This window comes from Apium graveolens, chromosome 10, assembly GCF_009905375.1.
Source record: "Apium graveolens cultivar Ventura chromosome 10, ASM990537v1, whole genome shotgun sequence".
Classification (NCBI taxonomy): Eukaryota; Viridiplantae; Streptophyta; class Magnoliopsida; order Apiales; family Apiaceae; genus Apium; species Apium graveolens.
Window position 1 is genome coordinate 233,834,388 of NC_133656.1, and position 21,954 is coordinate 233,856,341.

The 21,954-nt window shown below is 32.7% G+C and overlaps 3 protein-coding genes across 4 annotated transcripts; 1 reads left to right on the forward strand and 2 right to left on the reverse strand.

The window, feature by feature from the left end:
• The first annotated feature begins 789 nt into the window (after positions 1-789).
• Positions 790-4,906, forward strand: LOC141693069 (protein SMAX1-LIKE 4). Its single transcript, XM_074498071.1, has 3 exons — positions 790-2,259; positions 2,964-3,159; positions 3,262-4,906. The coding sequence occupies exons 1-3, from the start codon at positions 974-976 to the stop codon at positions 4,795-4,797; spliced, it is 3,018 nt and encodes a 1,005-aa protein (XP_074354172.1). The 5' UTR covers positions 790-973; the 3' UTR covers positions 4,798-4,906.
• Positions 4,907-6,994: 2,088 nt separating this feature from the next.
• LOC141693013 (large ribosomal subunit protein uL30y-like) lies at positions 6,995-9,882 on the reverse strand. The gene is made up of 7 exons (XM_074497993.1): positions 9,811-9,882; positions 8,795-8,982; positions 8,600-8,697; positions 8,456-8,513; positions 7,715-7,794; positions 7,492-7,594; positions 6,995-7,396 (listed from the first exon to the last, which is right to left on the reverse strand). The coding sequence occupies exons 2-7, from the start codon at positions 8,975-8,977 to the stop codon at positions 7,181-7,183; spliced, it is 738 nt and encodes a 245-aa protein (XP_074354094.1). The 5' UTR covers positions 8,978-8,982; positions 9,811-9,882; the 3' UTR covers positions 6,995-7,180.
• Positions 9,883-12,507: 2,625 nt separating this feature from the next.
• On the reverse strand, positions 12,508-17,791 carry LOC141693543 (choline monooxygenase, chloroplastic). Of its 2 annotated transcripts, none has more exons than XM_074498682.1 (10): positions 17,472-17,791; positions 17,320-17,365; positions 16,053-16,188; positions 14,993-15,067; positions 14,682-14,891; positions 14,422-14,517; positions 14,096-14,217; positions 13,889-13,982; positions 12,904-12,969; positions 12,508-12,830 (listed from the first exon to the last, which is right to left on the reverse strand). In XM_074498682.1, the coding sequence occupies exons 1-10, from the start codon at positions 17,749-17,751 to the stop codon at positions 12,690-12,692; spliced, it is 1,266 nt and encodes a 421-aa protein (XP_074354783.1). In that variant the 5' UTR covers positions 17,752-17,791; the 3' UTR covers positions 12,508-12,689. The 2 variants fall into 2 exon arrangements, with proteins under 2 accessions (XP_074354783.1, XP_074354784.1); XM_074498683.1 differs by having other exon boundaries at positions 12,904-12,954; positions 17,472-17,790.
• Between the last annotated feature and the right edge of the window lie 4,163 nt (positions 17,792-21,954).

Genomic DNA, 21,954 nt, shown 5'->3' on the forward strand with positions numbered 1-21,954 from the left:
GAATGTGGTGCTTTGTAGTGGACCCTGATTTACATAAAGTGGTGTCATTTGCATGAAAGAAAAGAATGACAATGTGTACTATACATTAGTACCCCCTACATATTTGGTTTGGTTTGAGATCTTCTGTTTGCAGCTTTTCATTATCTTGCTGGTGAACTTGTAGCTATATTCATCTCAACTACCATTTTTTTACCCTCCTGTGAGTCTTATTACTGATCAGGGATGACAATGTAAACCAAGACCTGACCCCAACTCAATTATTGACATGATTAACACATAAATATACATAAACAAATAGGACCGTACTCTAGAAAGATCGGAGAACGTTAAAAATAATTATTCGAGAAGGACATTTGAACGATAAATCTCACGTGTTCTCATGCTAAAAATTGCATGTTTTCACTCCGACGAATATGTAAAATTTTAGATAATACAAAATTAACGCGTTTAAGAACATGATTGAAACCCAAACTAACTAGTTATGCATGAATCATGATACTGACATAGGCCCAAGAAAACTAGAATGATAACTAATTTAAGCTTTTACACTAACCCAACTTTAACAATAATCCATAGAGTACACTTTACAGGAGCAGTCAATCTAACAATAAACTCAATAGAGAAAGGAGGAATCTTAAGTTTTATAGTAATTAATAGTAATATATAGTTTGCAGAAAAGAGAGACAAAAAGAAAAAGGAAAAAGTAATTACCCAATAAATTAAAAAAGGAGTACAAAAAAAAGTTAAAGAAACATGAATAACAAGTATAAAGAAGGTGCTTAGTGTTCTAGTCTAGTTCTGCTTATTACATTCCTCAAGCTTTCCATATATTCTCCTTAAACTAGTTGCATCTTTAAAAATACTTGCATTGTGTTGGAGGGTTGAAGTTGAGAGAAATCTTGATCAGGATCACATAGGCTAGTGACAAGTTTTAAGGTAAATTGTGGGTGGGGGGTGTGATTTTGTATAAGTAATGCGTGCAGGAGCTATAACAGTTCAACAGACCCTCACTACAGAGGCTGCTTCTGTATTGAAGCATTCTCTTGGCTTGGCGAGGCGGCGAGGCCATGCTCAAGTTACTCCATTGCATGTAGCCACCGTTCTTTTGAGCTCTAGAGGCAGTCTTTTAAAAAGGGCTTGTCTTAAATCTCAGTCTCCTCAGTCTGTGCATCCTTTGCATTCTAGAGCACTTGAGCTTTGCTTCAATGTGGCTCTTAATCGTCTTCCGACGACACCAGGGCCTCTTCTGCATGGCCAGCCTTCGCTGTCTAATGCTCTCATTGCGGCGCTTAAGCGTGCTCAAGCTCATCAGAGGAGGGGGTGCATTGAGCAGCAGCAACAACAGCAGCAACAGCCTCTTTTGGCTATTAAAGTTGAGCTGGAGCAGCTCATTTTGTCTATCCTGGATGATCCTAGTGTTAGTAGAGTTATGAGAGAAGCTGGTTTTTCAAGTACTTTGATCAAGAACAACTTGGAAGAGTCTGCTAATTCAGCTTCACCTGTTTTTCAGTACTGTTATAATAGTAGTACTTCAGGTGGGGTTTATTCATCTCCTTGTTCTCCCAACTCTACTGCTGATGCTACTAATTATCCTACTAATTTCTTGCATACCCAGTTCTTGAATTACTCTTCTGAGCAAAACCCACTTTTCTTTTCACCTCTGAAGAAAGTTCAAGAACCTGATTATGTCAAGGAAGAGGATGTCAAGTTGGTTTTTGAGGTCTTGTTGAGGAAGAAAAAGAGGAACACTATCATTGTTGGAGATTCAGTGTCTATAACTGAAGGTCTTGTCACTGAAATCATGTCGAGGATCGAAAGAGGTTGGGTTCATAGTGATGTTCCTGAAGAATTAAGATCAGCCCATTTTATTAAGTTTCAGTTCTCATCAATTCCATTGAGGTTTATGAGAAGAGATGAAGTGGAGATGAACTTGTCAGACCTGAAAAGAAAGGTGGATTCACTTTCTTTAGGAGGAAGGGGAGTGATTATATTCACAGGTGACTTGAAATGGACAGTTGAAAATCATTTTGATGATTCAAGAGAAGGTAAATATAGCCCAGTTGATCATTTGGTCTCAGAGATAGGAAGGTTGCTCTTTGAGTATAGTAGCTCAAACACAAAGGTCTGGTTGATGGCTACTGCAGATTACCAAACCTACATGAAGTGCCAAATGAAACAACCTTCTCTTGAGATGCAATGGTCTCTTCAAGCTGTTTCTGTTCCATCTGGTGGACTTGGCTTGAGTCTCAATGCCACTAGGTGAGTAAAGCCTAGCTAGTTAACTAATTAATATCATATTTTTAGTGAAAAGTTCTTATAATGTGTTTCAGATTTATTTGTTATTACTACCTTGTATGATCATACATGTACTGTCTAATGATAAGTATATGAATTAGGAATACCATATATGGTTAGTCTTTGAAGCCACCTGTAGTGTCTATTTGATACATAAGCTTTGTTTGGTCTGAACAAAGGTCAGGACCATGTCATTACTGGAAAAAAGTGAGGTTGGAGGGGAGACAATAATGTGCATCATCACTGTCCTTTCTTTATTGCCTGCTTTTGTCTATAATATCACTTGTGACTTGTATTTGCTAAACAAGAAACTGGAAATGGAGGAAATAAACAAAACATACCTGAGATTTTGATACTGTGTGTCCTCACAAGATTACAAATCATACTATACTGATAAATTTGTCTAGTTTTGTTTTATTTTTTGGTCTTATTGTTAGAAGTATATTTCACTAATGATCATTTAGAACTATAATCTTTGTTTAAACTTGTTCACTTTGGTGCTTTGAGGGGAAACTTGGAACAAGATTGAGCCTTTTTACATGCAAATAGTTCTTTTTTGGTTTTAAGGAAACATTTAGAATTCTAGTTAGTTCATTTTCTGCACTGTAAATTCTTAATAATGCAACCATTGGAATACATAACTTTAACTGACTGGTTTATATTACTAGTGTTCACGAATCAAGGATGGCGCCATCTCAAATGCTAGAGAGGAAGCTATTCACAAGCAAAGAGGAATCAGATATGTTCACTTGCTGCGCAGAATGCACTATCAACTATGAAAAAGAAGCTGCTTTATTCAAATTATCAGGCCAGCAAAACAAGCCTTCTTGGCTCATATCACAGAGTTCTGATTCCCTTCAAAGGGTAAGAATTGTCCGAAATATATTTATTACATTTCCTTCCGACTTCATTACACAGTAGCTTGTAGATGATTTAGAACTGAATCTAATCAATCTTCTACTTCAGGATAATCTGGCTGAGTTGAGGAGGAAATGGAGTAGACTATGTCATAGCCTCCACCAAGGCAGGGTTCAGAACCACATGGATTCTTCTTTGCTAAGCAATCGACATTTGATTGGAACCAATCAGTCGTATACTTCATCAACACATCCATGGTGGCCTAATAAGAATAGCACAGCTCCTGACACTAATTCAATCTCCTTTGCGGATTCAGGGTTAAAGCATAATCGTGTAAGTGGCAGTACTATCCCACGTTTCAGACGACAACAATCATGTCACATTGAGTTCAATTATGCTGACCGCTATAACAAACAAGCGGAGGAACCAAACTTGAATTCTCTTAAGGATGGGGAAGGAAGAGAAGAGATAATCACACTTGCCCTTGGTAACATTCAACCCTTGGATTCTGGGAAAGGTGAAAGAATGATCCATGATGGGGATTTATGTAAAGTGCTACAAGATAATGTGCCTTGGCAATTAGAAAAAATTCCTTCTATTGTTCAAGTCTTGACTGAAAATGCCAAAAACAAAAGTACTTGGATGTTAATTCAAGGAAATGATTCAATTGGGAAGAGAAGATTAGCTCTTGGAATTGCAGAATTAGTATTCGGATCAGCTGACTACTACTTGTGCATGAACATGAGTGATAAAGGATATAAGATAAACTCGTGTTCTGAGATACTCGAAAGGGCATTGAGAAGTCGTGAAAAGCTTGTCCTTCTAGTGGAAGATGTCGATTTAGCTGAACCTCAGTTCATTAAGTTTCTGAGTGACGGATTTGAGACCGGGAATTTTGGTGATACTTCTAAAAAGGAAGACTGTGTATTCATTTTAACAAAGGCGTCTCATACGACACATCACAGCGAGGAAAAGAGAAGGAAGACGACAGTCATACAAATGAAGCTGGAGCTTAACGAAACAAGTCCTAGATTTGACCAAAAACGCAAACTGGACTATGAATTTTCAGGCAGGAGCAAGTCTGCAAGGTTCAATGAAAAAGAAATAGAGAGTTTGATCATAAGTGAAAATTTGAAGAACAAAAAAGATCTGAGTAGAGAATCAAGCTCTAACACCCTTGATCTTAATCTCATGGCTGATGATAACGACGACGATGAAGGCAACAAAAATGATGTACTTTCAAGTGACCTTGAGAATTCACTCAAGTTTCTTGAATCCATAAAAAACCAGTTTGTTTTCGATCAAGAATCACGAAAAATGAAGGACACATTCTTGTACAAGATCAAGAGGGCATTTGAGGCAGCAAAACAGGATGCCGATCACGATGAATTACAAGTCGAGGAAGCAGTTTTGGATGAATTAGTAGGGGGGTGTGATCAGTTTCTGGAGAACTTGTTTGAAAAATGGCTAAAAGACATTTTTGAATCAAGTTTGAATACAGTTAAAAGTGGCGGGAAAGAAGGTGGGAGTATAATTAGGCTTTGTTTGGGTGACAAAAAAGAGTGTGGGGGTATACAGAAGGGGGGTGGTATACAAGATGATGGGTTTAAGGGTTCAATTCTGCCCAAGAAAATCCATTTCTAAGTTAATTTCTGTAATGTTTTTTAATTACTAGTAGTGTTTATTTCTCTTTTGTATAAACCTTTCTTGCAATGTCCTTATGTATCTAACTAATCAATGCTCTTTCATTATGTGTCTTGCATTTTTCTGTCTCCATACTATCTTTTTGTCATAGTGGCAATTGGCAAACTAGATCAAACATTACATATTCCGAATATCGAAGTCGTCCTCGTAAGTTCGATATAGTGAAGAGGGTGAGATGTACGCATTATTCTTAGCGGAAAAGATAAAAAATAAAGAAGTTGTGCCCAAGGCAGGGTGTAGTGAGGAGTGTGTACTGAATCTTGGTTTGGAAAGGAAAAAAAGGAAGGGTTTTTTGTAAAAAGCTGTGAGAAACAAAAATAAATAAGTAAATACGAAGTTGAGTTGAGGAAAGGTCTTGATCAGCATGCCAAATATGGTCTGCTATCGGCGAATCTTGATTTGATTTTGGACGTATTTCTTGGATTAAGGGCTAGGACAATAAAGAAAACTTGACCACTTTTTTCTTTGCTACACTTTTGAATTCTAGATGTCCCAAATGTGAACCTCTCTCTCTCTCTCTCTCTCTCTCTCTCTCTCTCTCTCTCTCTCTCCCCCCCTCTCTCTCTCCCTCAAATCTAAACACAAAACAAAATTCCAGTTGAAAGATTACATAAACAAGGGGGGGTACGTGGAGTCATCCACCATAAGTAGGGCTTTCTAAAATTAGGTTAACAAAGTGATCTCAAACATAAATGATCATTACAATGCCATAACAAAGGCAACCATGATTATCAAATTTCCTTTTGACTGCAATCACTAACCAATCCATTCAGATGTTTGGTTTTCTGGTAGGGTACAAGTGATGATAACCAAGAAAAAGAGAGTTCATCATAATTGTTTCATTGCGCCTTTGCACAACACACAAAACACACTAACAATAACATAGACCCCCTCTCCTTTTCATTGCATTCTCATCTCACTTTATGGTTCAAAATACTTGTCTTTTTACTATTTGCATTTTTATTAATTTGACTGAAAAGAACTCAACAAATAAAAGAAAGAATGATTACATCTAGCGGCGGATGTGGGGGGTGGGGGTAGGTGTGCCTTTCTATGATAGGGAAATGCAATAATTCTCTACGAGTAATAGTACTAGTATTTGTGGTGTTTTAGAAAAAGAATGTCATAGTGCAAGTATTACTAGGATTCTTTTATTTGTACTTGCTTACTGCTTGCATTTACTAATGGAAGATATGTTGTAGTCACTCTACCACCCAACACAACTTGGCCCGAGTGGATTCAAGGATTAGTACCAACCATCTTGTTGAGTATGGTGCTGCTTGGAGACATGATAGAGCCTATCCAAACAACCCCTAACATTTCTTGTATAGTGCCGGAACTTGGTAGCTAAGTTGGCGTGCCTCTCGGATGGTCTTGAACCCGAGTTTCATAATTTCTTAATGAATTGTAATTTCCCCTGGAATAATTGTTCAAGGCGCAACTCAACTAATGCACACACACGGCACACGTAGTTCAGGGATACAGACTACAGTATGACAAGTTTTGACAGACTACAGTATTTCCTGATTCTAATCAAGCATTGGGGAATAATTCCGACTGGAGAACGGAAGTAATGGTAACAGTTCATTATCTATTAGTTCAAACCATTATACCATACCAGAATGTCGAGAACTTTCACTCAGAGGTAGACCATCTTATAACTGATCTCACATAAACACCCCAAGCCAAAATATGTTTATTTTGTCAAACCTTGTCAATGAATGGAAGTTGCTTGGCAAGTGGTTATGAAAAATGAAACAGATGGGTAAGGCTTAAAGCTAGAATTTCCTAAATCCATAATAAATGTTGATTTCATATTAAAGAATGCCTATCAATATTATAAGATGGAAAGTGGAAAGTGGAAACTGGAACATACCAAAAATAATGATACAGTGCCATTCATACATACATACAATACATGATACAACCACAAGACATCAGAAACATAACAAGTAAACTACACAGATGTTAGTAAAATAAAAATGCACATATAACATATTATATTTCATATTTATAAACCAAATTGTATCAAACATTTTGGAACAGTTACGATTTGTTCATAATCACTCACGATCAAATAATTAACTGGGAGAAAATTGTATTAATCAGTTATAAATATTTAGTAAAGCTCTAAAAATACCAAAAGCATGCATAAAGTTGCATTCATCACTGAAAGGAACCAATTAGCCACAAAATTCAACTTTATCACCATAATTTTACTAAAACAAGGATAACTCAGATTACAGAGTCTAACACAAGGCACTAACAGTAAAAATGTAAATCAAAGTACCACAAATTTAATTTGGACCAGTCCAAGAGAAAACTAATTCATCCTTCTGATGAGCTCATTAACAAAGGCCTCACGATTACCAGCATCACCTCCCTCAACATAGTGATTTCGTTTCTTCTTAAGACCACCAAGTGGTGCCTTGAGCTGGAATGGCCAGAGGAAGTTGTTTGCTTCCTTGAAGTGAGGTCCAACAGTCATAATTTCATGGATCAAGTCTTCAACGCAGAGTATTCCAAACTTGCCTAGAGCCTGTGTCAATCACACTCACACGTTAGTATACATGATCACAATAAGAAGCTGCAAATGCAAGTTTCCTCCAGGATCTGATAATGACTACAACATACCTGCTCCACGATAGCATTGTCAGTCAAGGCAATTCTCTGCCCTTTAAGTTTTCCATGACCCCTCTTGTAAATCAACTCTTTAACACTTTTCAGATTTGGGTATCTACACAGGAATGAAAAGAAATCAGTTCAATTTCAAAATGAACTTTAGGAAGTAAATGCAAATTGGAAAAATTGGTCTCAATTCATAAAAGTTGGCTGTCTAAATAATTAGGTTGCTTACCCGTAAGTAACATATGGCTCCACCCTGTGCAGCATATTGAGAGTGGCCTTGTTTACTTTCAAGAAAACACCATTAAATATCTGAAAACAGAAGGTAAAAGGGTCACATTTGATTTGTTATATATATACACAATCAAACCACAAACACTTGAAACAAAAAGATCATGTTTGAGGCACATCTACTACTATTAGGCAAGAAGCAGTGTGTACTAAATTCAGTTGCAGACATGGTGCTAATGTAATGCTAGTACAAGAAATTTTTTGCAGGCATTATCAACATTGTTTCATTATTAAAGATAGATGAATGTTAATTTATAAGTAATAACCACCGATATATTTCATGAGCAGAACTAAAGTAATGCAGTAAAATTTATTCAACAAATCTTGCCCATATCTGCCCATGCAACAAGAAATAGATAAACGAAAAATAATCTAGATTGTTATTAATTTATTAGTAAGGATGAAATAAAAACTATATTCAAGTCATATACTATATAGGTAGTTGTCACAATTTCCTTGAAATTCCTAGTCACAACTAGAAGCAGTAAAAAAATGAAGCCAATGCTATAGTTAACGTTTGACAATAAACCTATATAGTTTATACTGTTGATCAAATTAAAAAAAAAATCCAAAATACCTCTGAAACCTTACCTGTTCATAAAAAAACACTGCACACAATAAAAACCGTCATATAACTAACTATTAATCTAGGATCGTAATACCAAGGTTATAACAAATTTACCTGTCTCAATCGCAGAAGTTGCAAGATCTTCTTGGTCTTTGGGTCAATGGCATTGATACTAGAAATTGAAAACATCAGCATGCATCATCTCCCTCGGCATTTTAAAATTAGACATCAAACATTTTAATATATATATACACTTACCCTCGAATCCTGATGATGAACAAAAGCTTAGGCTCTGGGCTAACATAGAAACCACCCTTCAATCTTGCATCACGCTTCAAGTCTATCAACTCTTGATCCTAAAAAAATAGATACAAGTAACTTCTACATTTATTGCACAAACTTTAAACAATAAGTAACTTCTACATTAAAAACTACCAATTACATCAACAATACCTGCTTCTTGTACTCCTTATCGTACTGCTGAGCACGATTGAAGAACAACTTCCTATTCTCCTTGTTCTTTTTCTTGGTAGCTTCGACCTCTTGCTTCTTTGCAAGAGCCCATTCTTCTGCTCTTTTCTGCTTTTTCAAGAACGATTCTGGAACCACAGAAGCCTTCATTTCCACCTCAACCATTTTCTCTGTAACATAGACAACACAATAACAATAAAAATTTCAACAATCTTGTTCCAATGTAGCTACCTCTTCAGATATAAGTATATAACAAAAACTCACTCAAAATACTTGTTGAAATTATTCAATTTGTCAAAAACATAAGTCAACACAAGAAATTAAAAAACACTTCCATAACCTAATATCTATTCACAATAAATTTACTCTCCTAAAAAACCTTTCAATCAAATCACAAACTCAACATCATAAAAATTCACACTAAGCTACATTCTCGACTCAACAAAATCAATGCATTCAACAAAACCATAAACTACTCTCCTTCGAGACAACAAACTAATCCTTCATTTTACACCTCTGACAAATTTCATCCTAAACACACAGACACACACAATCTTAATTCAACAAAAATCAGAATCTCAATATCACTACTTACCTTCAAATAATTAACCAAACCAAACACAACATATTTTATCGAAACCGATACAACTTCAACAAAAACATATCGAAAATTCCATTTAGAATCTCTCTCTCTCTCTCTCTCAATTCATAACAAGATCTATATACTTACAGCAACTATTTAACTTAATCAATTAAATCCATACACCACATGATATTTCATTAAAACATTAAATCAAACATCTAATTAAATACAAAAATCAACAATCAAATAAATGTACAAACAAGCACAACTATAAAATATAAAATCAAATTAACTGATACTACAATACATACATAAAATGTGTGTGTATATAACCAGAATTGCAGAGATAATATAAGCAGGAATTAAAAAAGTGATGATATATACGTACAAAATGTGTGTAAGTATAGATGAATACCTGAATGCGAGTAAGCTTGAAAGTGAGGAGAGAATGAGATACAATGTAAAACCCTAATGTTATATGAGCCGTTGGATAGGTCAAGCCCATTGTGATTGGGCCGTTTTATATGTCTTTTGTATCTTGAGGGAGTGGCCCATTACCTATTTTTGGTCAGGCGGCCCATTACTTTTTAGACTCGCATACTTATTTTTTTTTATGGTATAGTCCCGTGCGGAAAAAATTATGGGCCAATATATTATCCCGCTTACTTTTACGCATTTTTATGTATTATTATTTATATATCACTTTATACCTAAAATACACATATCACAAGTTGGGGTCTTTTGCGAAAATAACTTCTTCATTTTTTTTGAAATGAGGGTAAGACTGTGTATGTATACCATCCCCAGATACAATCTAGACGGTATTTACTGGATACGGTTGATTGATTGACTTATACTAATTTTTATTTTTTTGCAAAAACCTATAATTATGTACTATATGTAAGTTTAAATTTAAATATTAATAATGTAAATGTGACTCAATTATGATTGGATCAAATTTAAATATTTTACTTGAAATAGTCCTAATAATTCACAAATAATTTAATAGATGGAATAGAAGCAAATAGCACCTTTCTAGCCTGCTTATTCGGGGTAATCAATCTCAATTTAACTCTGTGCATCGCATTTTTTTCAAGTTTAACAAAAAAATTCACCATTGTTTCACCCAAACATACAGCTGATTATTTGTTCGGTTTGTTCTAAAATCGAACCAAACCAAAAGACCGAAAAAACAAAATGTCATTTTATCCCCAAAAAATGTATTAAAAATCAAACCAAAAATTATTAAAGCTAAAAATGATTAAAGTAATGTTATGTGATATATAAAGTTCTAAAAGTGTATAAATATAATTATAAATTAAAGATGATAATTATAATTTTAACATATATGTAAAATATATATAATATAAAATTATAATATTTATGATTTGATATATTTAATCCGGATCAAAATATTTTTTTAAAAAAATGTACTGAATCAAATTTTATTTCGATGTATTTGATCCACCGAAACAAGTTTTTTAAATGCATATAGACGCCAAAACTGAACCATCTTTCCGAAGGTTTTTTATGAAAAACATCGGTCATGAAGTTCAAAGGCGTCGTTTGGTTCAGAAGACGTTATGGGTTTAGAATAAGGAATAGGGGGGGTTGAGAAATCATTCTTAATATCATGTGTTTGGTTCGGTACTGGAATGAAATATGTTTCATTTAAATATTTTTTATTTATTGATTAAATTAAACTTTTATATATTGCAATATGTCGAATTTAAGTTGTTATATAACTTACAAATTAAAAACAATTAAATATAAGTGATTAAAAATTAAAAATTAAAAATTTAAATTTTAATGTTAATTTATAATTTTTAAAATAAATAAAAATAAAATATTATTATTTTTTATTAATTAAAAATAAGCATAACTTATTTAAAATTAAATATGATATTTAAGATATATGTTTTAAGATTGTATTTAACTTTATAAGTAATGAAATAATGAAATTTATTTTGATACCTCATACCTCCCTCTCAAACTCACCTCCCCTTAGGGTATCAAATTGATTCCAGACGGGTATAAGGAATGGTTAAAAACAGGCAGCCAAACACCAAATATGAGTTTGGAATGAACGAAACTCATACCTGATACAAGAATTACTGAATCAAACGACCCCTCAACGAGTTGGTCACTAATTCAAAATTTTGTGTGACTAACTAAATCACGACAAAAAATTTCACTTTTTTACTGACTAAGTTAACATAATTTTTCAAATTTGTGACTAAATTGAGTCATTTTTTTTATCATAATAACCCGCAGCCGCTAGTCTTCAGGTGCGTACTGAGTAAACCCTACGGGTTCATTGTTCAGGAGGCATCTATACTACACTATTATAAACGAAACATGATTTCGTTTGGTCGGTTGGTTACTACCTTCCTAAAAAATATGTTAACACCTTTCAAAAAAGGTTTAAACAAATATTATTTAATCAAAATAAATAAATCATCTATCTAATATAACTACAAATTCTATGAATTATAATCCAGCTTGATATCTGAGAGCACTCAACTTCTTTCTTGGTAGGAAATCAAACACTTTCTAAATTAATTTTATTAATTCAAATTATAATATAATAAAATATTTATTAAATCAAGGAAAAATTAAAAAACAATAGCGAATCATCCGTATACACTTATATTTAAGACTCCCACTTTCGTATAAACCCTACATCCGCCATATAGATTGCAGAAGAAGAAAAGTTTAACTATTGAAATTTTGAATCCTTCAATAATATATAATACATAAAAAATAATACGTAAATATTTTAATTTTATTAATTTCAATAATATATAACCATTATTTTTATAATTTAGTTTTACGAAATAACAAAATAATAAAATTACAAATATTATAATCGGTTTGTGTATCGCACGGGTTATAGGCTAGTAATCATAAATTTCCCTCTACTGAGATTCGAACCTGCAACCAAGAAGGTTGCCTCCATTTTAACGCGACTTTGAAACTTATTTGCATTGAGCACGGCATGATGACTTTGATTAAGCTATTCTAAGCTCTTATATTAACTACTTAATTTTTATGCTATTTTGTTCATTTTCACCAAAACTTGAGAATCACAGCAAACCAGTCACAAAACAGTGGGGGAAAGAACATGCATCTCACCGCCAGATAGCAAACCAAAAATAATCAAAACATGACCCGTAAGATTTGAGTTTAAATCAGTTTTCAGTCATCCACCAAATGAAAATTCTAACAAGCATTGTATTAGTACAAGGCAAATTATTTACAGCATCCCACCTCTCTCCAGTCTCTACATTTGCGTTATTCATTTACGAGATTCTTGTGCAGTAGGCAATGAAAGTGGTGCATGGCCTTCTCAATGGCTGGTGCATAACGGCCACTAGAATATGCCGGTGATTCAAGACCTTTCTGAACAGCTTCACATAAAAAGATATCTTCATCCTGGAAATAGATCCCACCTCTTAGAACTAATATATTTCCTGATATTAGTATACACAAGGACTAAACTCGGTACCTGGACGCTCTCGCTGTCTTTCAAACTAGTTTCGATAAATTCTTTGTCATCCTGCAATAACACAAACTATTGTTTGTTAGTTTTTCAAATAATGGGAAATTTAGTAATTACATCACATAAAAAGGTGTTACTAGTTAGTAGAATAATTTCCCAAATACCAGAAAGCTATTATTCTATTGACATTATTTTCTCTTGAAGCATTTCCATTAAAAAACTAGCATTTATACTCAATGTAAAAATCCAAAAAGAAAAAACTTATAAAAGCTTCCAAGGAGATGGGTTCTGCTACAGTTTCAAAGCTTTGTAAGGTACTATTCTGTAAGGTAATAACCTTCATCTTGACTGAATTCTAAATAATCAATAGGTGGAATGGCTAGTGCAGCCTGCCGTGCAACAGCTTCCTATGGGTGCCTTTCGATTTCAAAATTATATGCATGATATTTCTTTTAGCTATAAAGATGTATAAAATACTTGGAAAAAATTAATTGATGTAAATAACCTATACTTGGGCGTTCCTATAAGTTTGGTCCAAAGGTTGTAAAAGGTAATTTTCCACAAAAGTTGATTATTAGAAAGGCAATTACATAGCTTGTGTAAAACCTCGAAGATGCCAATAATTGATTCCAAAAAAAAACAGTGATCAAGAAGAAAAGATTTACGTCGGCTTATTGTAACAAATAACCATTTCTTTGTAGTCATCACAGTTAAAACTAAAAGCTACAATATATGCTTGATTGCGGAATGTTCCTTTTAAATTTTTTGAGAGGATAAGCAGCATGAAGAACAACAATGTTTAGCAACTAGAGGGACTGTGGCAGGATCAGATAGAACAGTTGCTACAGCCGATAGACAGGGCTATGGAACATTATTTGTGTACTTTTTAAGAAAATATTTCTCTTTGCGACTTTAGTTCCACATAATTTGTATTATTGATACAATGCCCCTCTAAAATTGACTAGTAAATCGAAGTAAAGCCATAGGTTACCTTAAGCAAGGGGTCAAGAAAGTAATCAAATATCACTTTGCATTTTCGCGGTCCAAGGGGTAGTACTAGATTAGTATCCATCCAGGGTCCATACCTGAGATCTCCGGATGAAAACAGAAGTTATGATAAAAGCATGAGACAAAAAACAATGAATATAAAATAAACTGACACAACCAGATCACGTATAGCAGCGCCAAGTCTACACACCTATTAATCATAAAGTTGGGATATATAAAAGCATATAGAGCTTTTGATCCAAGCCGATCAGTATCCTCGTGAATTTCAACCTGACCACTATCGCATCTTTGGATACTAACCTTTTCAAATACCTAATTCCGCAAATTGCAAAGAGGTAGAAAATCAGCAGAGCATGTGAGACAGACAAAACCTCTGGAGAATAAATTCAAACTAGAACGGAAAATAACCCAAGGTGAACTAAGAGTATGTATGGTGATTCATTATGCTGTGAATCAATATACAAGCTCAGTTCCAAAGATAACAGAGTGAACTAAAAGTCTAAGAAGGATGCATACCGAGGTGGAATATGACTCAAGATTAAGGCCAGATGCGAGACCTTTATGTGCATATGGTACATGATATCCACCATCTAAGTAGTTGTCGCAGAATACCTGCTAGACAATAAAGGACTTCTGAGTCATCCATATATAACACATCCTGCTAACAGAACGGAAGCGCTCTTATAGAAAAGAGCAGATCCCCTAAAATTAAAGATTGAAGTCATGCAGTACGTACATGCCTGTTAATGTGAAAAAGCTAAAAAATAGAATTTGACCTTCCAGTTGCATTCAATAATGTATTCCCGTCTGCACAGATAAGTCAGTGATGAATCAACTCCATTGACACTCAGGATCTCTGATGCACTACCAAGCCATTCAGTACACACATTACTAGGAGATTGTTGATGAGGAAAATTTTCAGATTCCATATTCAGAAGAATAAATGGTCCCCAACTAGCTACTCCGAGCGGAACCAATCCAAATTCCTACTTCCAAATGTCCATAAATATTACCAAAATTACTTCAGTCAGAAAATGTGGCTTAAGCCTAGGATTAGAATGCACCCATAATCAAATTTGCTGCGTACATTAACATTGAAATTCTGAATACCCGTGATTCTAGTTGCCTTGAGAAGTTTTCCATCTAATCCATATGTCCATCCCTGCAGAAGATTATCTATTAGTATATCCTTTCCAATTTCACCAGCAGAAAATACATCATTCTTATCTACTATCAGAAATCATCAAAGCAAGAAGCCGGTTCATTACAATGACCTAAATAAAAAAAATACTGTTCAAAAGTTCTAACAAGTTATAACTTGAAGAGTATAAGATCCTGCAGGGGCCTTACTCTGACACCTTAAGGTTTTAGAGTGACTGGTTACTTAACAATAACCTCTTATAAAAATCTTAAGGTTTTAGAGTGACTGGTTACTTAACAATAACCTCTTATAAAAATCTTATTGCAAAATCACAGAAATGAACTTGACAAATCAAAATATAACACTGCTGCAATGTTTTCTCCAAATCAGGAGAATTACATTAATGAAAAATTTGAGGACTAACATCTACTCTCAGCCAACCAAAATCATATCTGCTATCTACTAGAACAGCATGCTACTTAGTTCAGAAATATATAGCTTGCTTGAACCATACAAAATCAATGGGTCCAATATGATTTGTAGAAGTAAGACTGAGTGTAGATCACATGCATATTTTCAAAACATGAAAACAATATGCTGGAAAATATTAAAATATTGCCTTGACTGAAAACATGTTGTCTTAATTTGTCAACTTCAGTAAATAGCACAACTCTAGTTATATCGAGAAGGTTGGAAATGCAACAACTAAATGTGAATAAACTGACAAAACCCAGAAATTGATATACGAGTCTTGACTGTTGACATACTATGATATATTTTTTTTAAGATGCAATTTCTTCTAATTGGGAATCCATATAAGTCCTAATCTCCCAATTCCACCAATTGAAAGATCCATAGAAGTCCTAACTATAACTTCAAATATTGATCATAGCTGTAACCCACTAAAAGTTAATTTCACAACCTATATTAGTACAATTTAGTGCAGACATTAATAACAGGCAAACAAATTCTGTCAGAAAGTAAAGCGAAACATCAATAAACTTACATGATACGGGCAAGTGAAGCAAGCCTTCTTACCACTTCCAAACGCAAGAAGGGAGGCATGATGGCGACATACATTGTGAAATGCCTGTAGTTCACCATTATCATCTCGACACACCAAATACTCTATGTTTCCTAACCTGCCACGGTTTATTATTTACCCACATCCAACTATTATAAAATAACAAAAGTATTATAAAGAAAGATTCACTTCCCTAAATACATCAAATTGGTGCATAAGCCATAAGGTGACATGCCAGCTGGTAAAGGTATATCATTATATAGCACAATTTGTTTACACAAAGTAACTTTCTACAAACTTAATTAATTTGTTATCAAGTCGTCGGTATTGATCATTCAAACACGTGAAATATAGAGGGTACACAAAACAGAAAATGTGCTTAAAATTTGAAAATCTGCCTATATTTAGGACTTAACTACTACTTAGTGTGATTAAGTTGACCAAAAGACTAAGTACCAGTTTCTTAAACACAAAGGAAAAGTTGTAAATGTTTTTTGGTTTTTCTTTTTGAGAATGTGTCACCGACTGAATGCATCAAGGTTAATGTTCATGGTTGTTAAGTGTCATTCATGCAACTTCAAGAAGCCATATTTCATGTTGGAACAAGATAAGAAGCAATATTTTATGTCAAGAAGCTTGACAGGTTTTTGCCAACGGGTACAATTGTTGGTCTCAACCCTGTGGAAGACATTTTAAATCTAGCCGTGACCTTGATTAAGTTCACCGAAATCTATATACTAATAAGCCTGTGAAAATGGGTTTTTAAACTTTCAGTACTTAGAAGAGCAGGTTGAGCAACATTATATTATTTTCAATCATGCGCATAGTAGTGATTGACAAGAACAGTATACTAATCTGGACAGCAAAAAACATATGTTCCCGTACATTTCTGCAACTCCTTTCTAAAGCATACACATGGATAGATTTCAAGAGCGCATTATTTCATTAATTATTAATGATCGACCTTTTGACAATTCCCGTGGTCCGGTCACTAAAATCGATAGAACAACATATCTCCAAGTTTACTCTTGAATAGACCCGAAGAATAAAGTTGCAAAAACATGCAGTGGCAACTATCTTTTGGTATTCAATCATTTCTTTAAACATACATTGTCTCAGTTATGTTGAAGAAGAAATAAAAATCATTCATTTATCGTGGTTCTACTTGACATGTCTAGCATAAAATAACACGAAAAAATATATATAACTAATACACACACTTAAATAAGCCACAGAATGATAAGAATACCTGCCAGTGAAGAAATCACCTGATTCTTTAATCTGCTCATTATACCCTAAAATAATCAATCAATATCTCAACATTATTATAAAAACACACTAATAAACACATAAATATTAAATACACAAAAAGAATTAAAAGATAAATAGGTCATTTCATACCAACAGCCTGCCAGCCCTTGTAAAAAACACGATCAAGTTCAAGTTGCAGAAATGAAGGGTGAGTGTACCAAGAACTAGGCGGTGTTAGAGCTTTTTCAACCGGGATTTTAGGATTAAATTCATCAACTAATAATCGACCCTCCGGAATTAAATTACAAGAACTTGAAATATTTAAAACAAATCGAGGTTTGTGTAAGCATGATTTTAGCAATGGGATTGCTTTGATTTTGTTATTTTGTTGGAAAGATTGAGAGAAGTGAAGAGGCTTAACAAGCATCATTGTCTGGTGTTTTGTGGAAAATCAGCTGTTGACCTCGATAAAAGTAGAGACTACAGATTTGTCCTGCTCTTTACCTTTTTTCTTTTGACTTTCGGTACTGTTCACGGTAAGCGATACGTCTAATCTATAATATCAAACATAACTAATGATCTCGTTGGATTCGTATTTATTAGTATTTTAATATAGTGAAATTTTTATATTTAATACTAATACAAATTTAAAGATATTAACGATTAAAAGTGTGCATTGGCAAATGTGTCCAAACAAAGATGAAACGTTTTTAGGGACGGAGTGAGTACTACTTACGGTAAGTGATGTGATGTGGCCAGTTCCGTGCAAGTGCATAGATACTCTCTTTGTTTAGTTTTTTTAGATTAATATTCTCTCCTGTTTCGCTTTTTATAGAAGCGTAATAATACCTGAACATAAATGGTAAAAAAGGAGACGTGCCAATTTTTTTTTCCTAAAATATTTTTTAAAGAACGGCCTAACAATTAATAAATGATGGATTTTAATTTACAGGCACATGGATTTTCATACTGACACAATAGCCGATAATTGTGACCATAAATTTTGTAAATACCAGCTTAGAATTAGTGTGATACATATATACATTTATTAAGTTATATAGTTTTTTAAATATAAATTGAATTAGTATTTACAAAATATGAAATTTATCCATTCAAAAATTTTAAATTATATGACTTGATAATAATTTTTAGATATATACTTATCAACTTTTTATATTTTTATTTATAGGTATATACGTTTGAAAAAATAATATTATTAATTGAAACATGTAATTTTATTGATATGTATATGTTTGTTTATGAAAAAAATATTTTTTAATTTAAAAGATAAATTTTAACCCGAATTAATAGATTACAAATCACCTTTAATTTAATTTTGTTTTATTACAAAATCCCGGCCAAATCCAACTACTTATATCTAGTTTGATTAAAATTATATTTAAAGTCGGATCAATATTATACTTTTGTTTTAACTCATATAAATAGTATGTATTTTTTTGTTTTAAATTGGTCGAATTCTATTTTGATTTTAATTATGTTTTACTGTGAATCTATTCAGTAAATTTTTAGTTCGGATGAATAGTATATATTATATTCTTTTAACTCGATGCTATAATAACGATCGATGAATTACAGGTTCAATATCATATTTTTTAGCCGATCAATAATATTTGTGACGCCCTAAACTCGGGGTTAGAAATGAGAACCCACAAAACTAATATACTAATATAATATAGCAGAAAAAATATAATAAACTCAGAAAGCTACAAGGATCTTAACAGGAAAAAGTATGAGACAAGATTACAACTATCAACCAGAAAATATTAAGTACAACCATTTTTATAAATAAATCCAAAAATACAATTCTGATTTGGAATTACTAGATTACCCAAAAGTATCTGAACCAATTATAACATTTCCTACCAACTATCATCGCTTTCTCACACACAACATCTACCTGATCTAACACCTGAACTCTTATGATACAAAAAGGACCGTCAGAGATATTCTTACGAGCGATACACCTAAGTCTGGTTATATTTTTGCTTAATTGTAAAAGTTAGATTAACACAAATAAATGAGCTAAAAAATTTAGTAAGTAACTAATAAACACTTCTAAATATCAAAACAATAAACGTATTCTAACTTTCAATAAATTATGGGGCAGTATCTTAACAATAACTGTGAAATGATCTCAAGATCGGGGAGTTCAAGGCATTTAAGATTCAAGATGTGTATAATAAATTTTCAAGATCAAAAGACAGGTTCTCAAATGGTTTCTCATATGGAAGTTAAATTGCCAATATAAGTGTTTTTCAAATTGCATTGCCACTCGATTGTTTTTGCGTTAGTATCAGGTTAATTGGTTGTTTATACTAAAAACGTTATTCAACCCTTTCTAAAATTATTTAGCGTAATGGAAGTTGTAAAAGAACTAATTCTGTTTTATTTTTTTTGCTAATTACACACACTTCAAACTCTCGACATCCCTTAAAAAGTAACAGAGATATACTAATGTTGTGTTTGATTAGGGTGAATAAAATGAAATGGAATAAAATGAGATTTTAAGTGAAAAATGATTAAATTTTCTAAAAATTTTATTTTTTCGTCCATTCTATTCCAAACCACATATATTATAATTAAACACCTCCAATTTGAGATAGAATGTTTTGTTAATTACTAACCCCATTTTCTTCACAATTCTTGTCATAACAATTTTGTCCATCTATTTTTTTTCAATTCTTCTCTTTAACTCCCATTTATTTCATTTTATTACATCCATTTCATTTCATTTACCCCAACCAAACACAACCTAAGAGGTGTCGGTGCCACTTGCATTAGATCCGAGTCTATGTCTTTCAGTTTGTGCTTGTAATGTGATCAACTCCATGACCGCCGAGTAATTTGGATATCTGTTTTACGTGTTAGAGTATCTTCAATGTTGTTAACTAAAATAGTTGGTAAAATAATATAAAATAATGATTATGTAAAATTTATCGAACTGTTAGCCGATTTACTCCGGTGGAATTGGTTATAATAATTGTCTATATTTTAAAAAATAGCATATTTTTATCATTTTAATTTATTATAAATAGAATGCATAATTTCGATATGATAAGTAAATTATGTGTAATTTAACTACAGATTTGTATATGTTCGAATAATATAGCCAATATAAGAGGTCGACTAAAATTTTAGCTAACAGAAATGCACAATGGGAGTGGATTAATTTTTACACAATTTTTATAATATTTATTAATGATATCTTGGACACATTTTTAGCTAATAAGAATTTTTACCCATATTAACGACATCATCATAATCCAGAAATTCTCTTTTTTCGAATTTCTCGTGTCCCTGCAGTACTAAAAACCAAATATTCATTACTATTGAGGGAGGGAGAATCCAAGAAGTTCGAGATTAATGAAAGACTTGTTCGTGTAGTAAAGATGTTCGTAATCAAAGTCGATGCCGACCCTGAGTTTGACAAAGAAATTCTGATTTTTGAGTACCCAATCAAAGCCTGAGACGACCGGTTTCTTAATTGTTATGCATGCCTGGTCAAAGATTGTTTACACGTTGTATCCCCGTATATTAACATTTAGAAAAATTAGTTAAGTCATGTCAATTGTGAAGGTCAAAGATTTATTCCATTAGTTCCCGAGTTGAAATTTAACGAATTTGTTAGTTACATCAATTGTGGCAGTAGGCACTGGCTACCAAAATAAGCCCGATGAACTACTTCTTAATAAGACTATTTCAAGGTCACGCTCTATGAATCAAAACCGTTTACTTACATCCCATGATTACTACGACCTTTGACATTTTTTGTTGACGCTAAACAACGGTTTTGTTAGCGAATTATATTTAAAATATAATAAAAAACATATTTTTCATTCACAAAATTTATTATTTAATTAAAAATTATGCAGAAATGTCCTGAATACATAATAAAATTTTTATATCTCGTATAGATGTAACAACGGTTTTGTTACTGAATTATATCTAAAATATAATAATAACATATTTTCCATTTAACGAAAATCATGCAGAGATTTTCCAAACAGATAATAAAATTTTAATGTTTGAAAAGATGATTCATAAAAAATGTCTCGTTAAAATCTAGTAAGAGTAAAATCCTATAAAAAAGGAAAAAAAGTGCACCGTACAAAGTACATTTTATACAAAATTAATAAAAAAATAGTGTTTTCTAATAATTGTTAGAAATTATTTATGTCCAAAATTTATAACTAAATTGTTTTGTATTCCGAGTTCACTGGCTAGATGATTGTGCTTTAAAATATGAAAAAAGGAAACACATTATGGGCACGTTTGAGATTTGTTAAAAAATATAACTTAAGACTTAAATTTAAAAAGTGTCATATAAGTGATATGAATATCGTAACTTAATTTATTTAGGTGTTTGGATATTTTTACGTAGAAGTTAGTTATAAGTTGATAATGTGTTTGATAAATCATAACTTATAATCTATAATTTTTTTTGAAATAAAATAAAGTGTAAATTACAAATTACATAAATTAATAATTTTGATACATGAATATTAAATTAAAAAGAAAATTGAAAAACAAGGATTTTATGATCGGAACAAAACTATATAATATACAGTATTCATCCTCGCGAAAATAAAATTATACTATTGATGTGGGTTAA

Bases quoted from the DNA above. Each gene is read 5' to 3' on its own strand.
- LOC141693069 (XM_074498071.1), top strand. From the start codon at position 974: ATGCGTGCAGGAGCTATAACAGTTCAACAGACCCTCACTACAGAGGCT. The intron at 2,260-2,963 runs GTGAGTAAAGCC...TTATATTACTAG, and splicing joins TTGAGTCTCAATGCCACTAG to TGTTCACGAATCAAGGATGG. The intron at 3,160-3,261 runs GTAAGAATTGTC...CTTCTACTTCAG, and splicing joins GTTCTGATTCCCTTCAAAGG to GATAATCTGGCTGAGTTGAG.
- LOC141693013 (XM_074497993.1), bottom strand. From the start codon at position 8,977: ATGGTTGAGGTGGAAATGAAGGCTTCTGTGGTTCCAGAATCGTTCTTG. The intron at 8,698-8,794 runs GTATTGTTGATG...CTATTTTTTTAG, and splicing joins ATAAGGAGTACAAGAAGCAG to GATCAAGAGTTGATAGACTT. The intron at 8,514-8,599 runs GTAAGTGTATAT...TTCAATTTCTAG, and splicing joins TTCATCATCAGGATTCGAGG to TATCAATGCCATTGACCCAA.
- LOC141693543 (XM_074498682.1), bottom strand. From the start codon at position 17,751: ATGATGCTTGTTAAGCCTCTTCACTTCTCTCAATCTTTCCAACAAAAT. The intron at 17,366-17,471 runs GTATGAAATGAC...TGATTATTTTAG, and splicing joins CAAGGGCTGGCAGGCTGTTG to GGTATAATGAGCAGATTAAA. The intron at 16,189-17,319 runs GTATTCTTATCA...AAACCGTGGCAG, and splicing joins GGTGATTTCTTCACTGGCAG to GTTAGGAAACATAGAGTATT.